This window comes from Bufo bufo, chromosome 2, assembly GCF_905171765.1.
Source record: "Bufo bufo chromosome 2, aBufBuf1.1, whole genome shotgun sequence".
Taxonomy (NCBI): Eukaryota; Metazoa; Chordata; class Amphibia; order Anura; family Bufonidae; genus Bufo; species Bufo bufo.
In genome coordinates this window covers 740031488-740037228 of record NC_053390.1, presented here as the reverse complement: position 1 = coordinate 740037228, position 5741 = coordinate 740031488, and the positions used below count along the sequence as shown (strand labels likewise).

Below are 5741 nucleotides of genomic sequence, written 5' to 3'. Positions count from 1 at the left end.
AATTTTCTGAGGGGGGAGGGGTGGCAGTGGATCTTGAGGGAGTTCCCACACTTTTTTCTCAGGACTTGACCCCTGGAGTGGTCCTGCAGTCTGAGTGTCAGTTCTGACTAGTCCTACTTAAATACACAGACATTTAGAGTCATACATTTCCTACACTGGCACAAATGCGTTGCCAGTGACCAACTGTCTGTGCTCAGTCCTACACGTAACCGTCGTAAGTGCATGAGGACCTGCGGATGTGGTGGCGAGGTCTGAGAGGTATGTGGGGGTGGGAGATCCGGGAGGGGGCCCATAATTTCTTTTTTGCTATGGGGCCCAGTCATTTCTAGCTACGCCCCTGAATATACAGTATATTACTTGGGCAGCATGTACCACCATCAGTCCAGCGCAGCTGAGGGCCTGGGTGGACAAGTGAGGCAGGCTGAAGCTGAGGGCAGCAGCTAGAAGGCCCCTGGCATTGACTGACAGATGATGGCCCCACTCAGCAGCCTGGCAGCAGGACACAGGAGTGAGGCAGAGCATCAGCCTAGCTCCGCACTGGCAGTTGCTGTGAAGTCAGCCGCGGCGCCCATATGCTAGGTGATGTCGCTGTGACACAGACAGCTACGTTCTGACGTTTGCCAGCCTCAAGATTAAGAGAAGACCACGTGAGTCAGTCCTTAACCACCAGCTTTCATTATAGGTCTTCCATACCTACCTATAATGGAAGCGGCCACCCCTATGATGTCATTAAATACCACGATACTTAAGAAACGATGATATCGTCATATTGCCGTTTTTTAATACTGCATTATATTGTGGATACCGGTATATTGTCCAACACTAGCAGAACATAACTTGCATATTTCATATAATGATGACACAATTACATTTTCCACCAATCCAATAACTTTTGTGTTTCAGAGCCTCATTTTCAAATTCCGATAACATCATACAGTGGAATATACGGGTGGTACATGTTCTGTTACCCATGCCTGATATGTATATTCTGTAAAGAATGTCATGATATGTATTAGTTGTGGCTTAAAAAAAATGTTTTTTAAGTGAACATACTTATTTACTCCCTCAAACATCTCACGTTCCAGAGAATTATTTGCATATGATGTCATAATCCCATTTTCCACCAATCCAATTGCTTGTTTCAGAGCCTCATTTGCATATTCTGATGATGTCATAAAGACATTGTCTCTTAACCGGCGCCTGATGCTATAACCTGTGCAGTGCTGTTGTCTTCTCAGTGGGACATAGTTCTGCTCTCTTGCGTCCTTAGTGATTATTTTCTACAGGAAGCGATTTTACTAAAGATGTCTGGTTCTATCCAGACCATGTGGCTTCTACTGCTCGTAACATCTGTCTTCATCGGACAGTCTCTCTGTTGCATACCATGCGACTCCAGAGGGAAAATGGCTATGGAAGAATTCAACACCTTTATCAAAAGCCAAGTCGATGACATTGACTCAATAGAAGCCTATGTCAACATCAAGCGGTTTGCCAAAGTCACCGAGAAAAAAGTCCTGAACTACCTTGAGGATGAAGTCGGCATACTGGGTACTTATATTATTACTATTATCTCCATTTCATATAATCTATAGATAGATAGATAATTATTGTACCATTATTTTCCTTCCAGATAAATATGCTATATCTGAAATTGCGTCTGAATATAAAAAATCTGTGGACGTCATCCAGGATATAGATTTTAAGGGTAAGTACAATATTTTATACGTAGGTGGAAATTCTACTTCTCTTATTAATAGGAATTAGTGTGTTGGGGGCTCAGACTGATAGATGAGGGGATCGGACTCTCATTCTTCTCCTCTTTATATTTCTTAGAGATCCAGCTTCTTCACATCATTGGACTCCATTTCCAGCGACTCAAAGAAAAGCTCAAGGTTATCGTCCAGGACTCAAACCAACGTAAGTGGAATCTTCTTCTGTCTACCATTGTACTTATCTTCTACGTGTCTGGTAGGTTGTCAGAGAGGATGTTTTCAACTTGTTTTCCTTTCCCTACAGCCTAGTGACAGGAGGGAGCGATTGTAATAAAATGTTCTATACTGGGAATTGCTATGCGTGCAGTTTTCTTTTGTATTATTGCAGGGTTATAGATAGAGCCCTCATATACAGGGGATTTCTGTTCTCTATTGTTCTCTATTAGTAATTCTGCTTTTCTTCATTTCTCACTTTTAGGGAGGTGTCCAAATAAACAAGGTGAGTTCTTCTAGATATAACACCTGCTATATAATATGACATATAAATGTATTACACACACAGGCCTCTTGTAGTAATAGTAATGTAGACCCAAACTAGAGATCCCCACAGCCACCAATCAGATCACTGCTGTTATCTCCTACCCTGTACTGGACATATGAAAGCCAGCACCTGATTGGCTGCCAGGAATGTTTGCACTAGGAGCTGCTGCGTTCTATAGAGGCCGGGACCGTTCTGGGGCGGCTCAGAGATTTCTGTCAATGGAAATCTAGAAAACAAAGTGACGAACACAGAGGCACTGACATCATGTAATAATAAGGAGACCCAGAGATTAGAGGTTTCTGAGTCTGACAATGAGAACGGTCAGTAATGTCTTCTTTCTTCTCCATTCCTCAGGTGCAGACAGCTGTGGTAAGTACATTTTATACCAGATTCAGCTTCTTGTCATTATTATTATTATCATCTATAAGATTGGACGGTTATAACACAAGTGCATTTCCCCAGGATTAATGGTGCAAACCTACATCAACTGTCAGACCTGCGCCGAGGAGAAGGTTGTCTGCGCCGGGGGCCCTCCAAAAAATCAAGGTACAGTATAAGATTTCTATCATAGGCCAGAGTAACTAGAATTACACTATATAATGCATGCCAATGGACCTTTCCCACTAGTGTGTGTAAACTGTGGGTACTGTGCCTATTATACAGAGGTGAGCAGCACTACATAGGCACTTTACACAGCACTCGCTGACTATTATATGATGTCTCCTCTTTTCACAGACTACTTGGAGAGATGCAGCTGCCTGTGCACCTCCAACAGATGTTTCGGTAAAGTAGAAGTTTCTATTCTTATATCTACATTCATATAGTACATTAGTAAATATATAGGACCCCAAATCCTCACCGTACACTAAATATACCATTCACTGGTATACACCAGACTTCCCAAAGCAGGAGGATATTTACATTAATATGATTCAGTCCATAAGCAGGCTAGAAGGGTGATTTGTGGCAGCCTATACAGTATCCTGTCCATGTGCAGGTGACAGAGGGATGATAGATACCAGCACATGATTATCATATTTATTCTAATATTATAAGTGTCTTTAATGCTCGGCTCACATTTCATTTCTTTCTTCTTTTCTCAGATCTGAAAACTGGACGGTCCTGCTCTCCATGTAAAGATCACAAGTCTCACCTGGCAGAGACTGTAAACTGTGGAGGTGAGGAGATAGCAGAATATAACCAGTTACTATCAGTCTCCTCTATGATGGCCGTATTTCCTATTAGTTCTTATAGAAGGAGACGTGTTATTGAGACAACCCCTAAATGTAGGACAGAATATCTACACAATTACTTCTATAATATCTTCTTTTATTTTCCTGTTTTTCTAGAGATAAATATAAAAATCCCAGAATATGAAGAACTAATTCTGGACTGTACTTTTGAATGGTACGCAAGGCTGGAGGACACCTATAACAACGTGTTCACCCTGGTAAGTACAATGCAGGGTAAAATTGGGAGATTGTTCAGTTTGAGTTATACGATTATAATGTTAAGGCAGCGCTTCCCAAACGTATTCCTTTCATTACTCAAAAACCACTTAGCAGAAAGTCCTTTCACCCAATATCATCACCAGGCTGCTCAATATGGTCTAAAATCAGACTTTCTGTCATGTCAGCAAATTATCATCAGCAATTTTCTAAATTTTTGTCCTAATGATATGACTATGTAAATTACATATATTATATTATAAATAGTTGTGATATCTGAGGCTCTGATAATTCTCCATATTTTTTCTATAGCCTCGTGAACACAATCCCAAAATCACCCGGGAGCCCTATCTTGTGATCAAGGGCGTACAGATGGGGGACTCCGGACGGTACACGTGTACCACCATCCTGGACTCTGAGGTGCCAGTGAGTAAGATCACCTATAACGTGGCAGGTAAGGACATATTATTACTGGCACTATGCTGAGTGGTATTTCTTAGATACGCGGGATTCATATCTACTTGTGGGTGATAATTAGTGAGAAAGGATCTAGTTCTGAAAATCTGAATTGTCACCTATAATGTGGGGCTATTTTACATTAGTATTTGTAAGGAAAAAACCTATAATGGAAAGATTTTAGCCATTTCTGTATTTTGGAGCCACTTTTGGTTTTGACAGTGCTTCTGAGCCTCCATGATGCAGACGATTCTGATATTCTGACATATATTTCATGTTCTTTCATGTATAAGATACACTACAATGTCATTATCGTTCTCTTCATGGAATTAACTATTAATGTAATTGTTTTCTTCATTTAGTTATCAGCGAATCGGAACAGGCGACAAAAAAATACCATCCTCGCCCTACACTTCCTGATGTGCTTGACATCACAGCACCTGAGCCGCCACTTCTAGAGGAGCTACAGAACAACAATGCTTCCCTCATAGCAATATCTGTGGCCGGCTCCGTCACCATCATGCTGATCGCTGGCATATGGTAGGTAGCATCTATAAGATACTCTGTAGAACAGGCGTAGTATTTTAGATAAATATTACACATTACACTTAGTCCAGGCAGTCACTGGATGCTCCAGATTTATCACAATACTGAACGCTTCATGATAAATTTGGCGCATATTACAAGGCCAGACATGTTATAATGTCAGTGGACTGATAAGCAGCTAATGTAAGAAGAAACATTGGAGGATCTGTGCACACATTTCACTCAGAGCTGACATGTAAGTAGCAAATATCAAATAACTGATAGATTTTCTTTTTTCAGCATCTGCATGTTCTGGAGGAAAATGAAATCTAGAGAGCCTCTGGAAAAAGAGCCAGTGTGAAGGCGAACCGTCAAGCACCATCCTGTACTGCCACCTGCCAGGAAAAAAAAATAAAAAAATGAAAATTTTAACCCTTCCCCAAAAACAAAAAAACTTTAAAAAAAAACTTCCCTTCCCCATTTCTGCCTTCACTTTCTCTCCCTACTCCCCCTCCATGAAAAAATAAAAATAAAAAAATGTTTCCCAAAAAATAAAAAATTCTCTTCCCTTCCCCTTTTCTTCCCTCCCCTTTTTCCCTTAAAAAAAAAAAAAAAAAAAATATACAAAAAATCTTGACTGCAGCATTTCATTTCCCATTCCTTACCTGCCTATATGTCACATAAGAACTACAAAGACTATGGCCTCTTTCCCACGGGCGTGTGCGCCCCGTGGTCGTGCTGCGGCCCGCATAATGCGGGCCGCAATGCAGAAGCACAGTCCGTGGGGCAGCCGCAGCGGATCGCGGACCCATTCACTTGAATGGTTCCGCGATCCGGCCGTTCCGCAAAATGATAGGACATGTTCTATCTTTTTGCGGAACGGAAGTACGGGACGAAACCCCACGGAAGCACTCCGTAGTGCTTTCATAGGGTTCTGTTCCGTGCTTCCATTCCGCACCATTCCGCATCTACGGATTTGCGGACCCATTGAAGTGAATGGGTCCGCATCCGTGATGAGGAATGCCCACGGAAGGGCACCCGTGTATTGCGGATCCACAA

The 5741-nt window shown here is 41.8% G+C and overlaps 1 protein-coding gene across 1 annotated transcript; it reads left to right on the top strand.

Moving 5' to 3' along the window:
- Positions 1 to 1403: 1403 nt before the first annotated feature.
- Positions 1404 to 4021, top strand: LOC120991034. Its single transcript, XM_040419925.1, has 10 exons — positions 1404 to 1548; positions 1631 to 1705; positions 1834 to 1917; positions 2191 to 2211; positions 2608 to 2622; positions 2716 to 2799; positions 2989 to 3036; positions 3357 to 3431; positions 3603 to 3719; positions 4014 to 4021. Exons 1-10 carry the CDS (start codon positions 1404 to 1406, stop codon positions 4019 to 4021), a joined length of 672 nt encoding a protein of 223 aa, XP_040275859.1.
- Positions 4022 to 5741: the final 1720 nt, after the last annotated feature.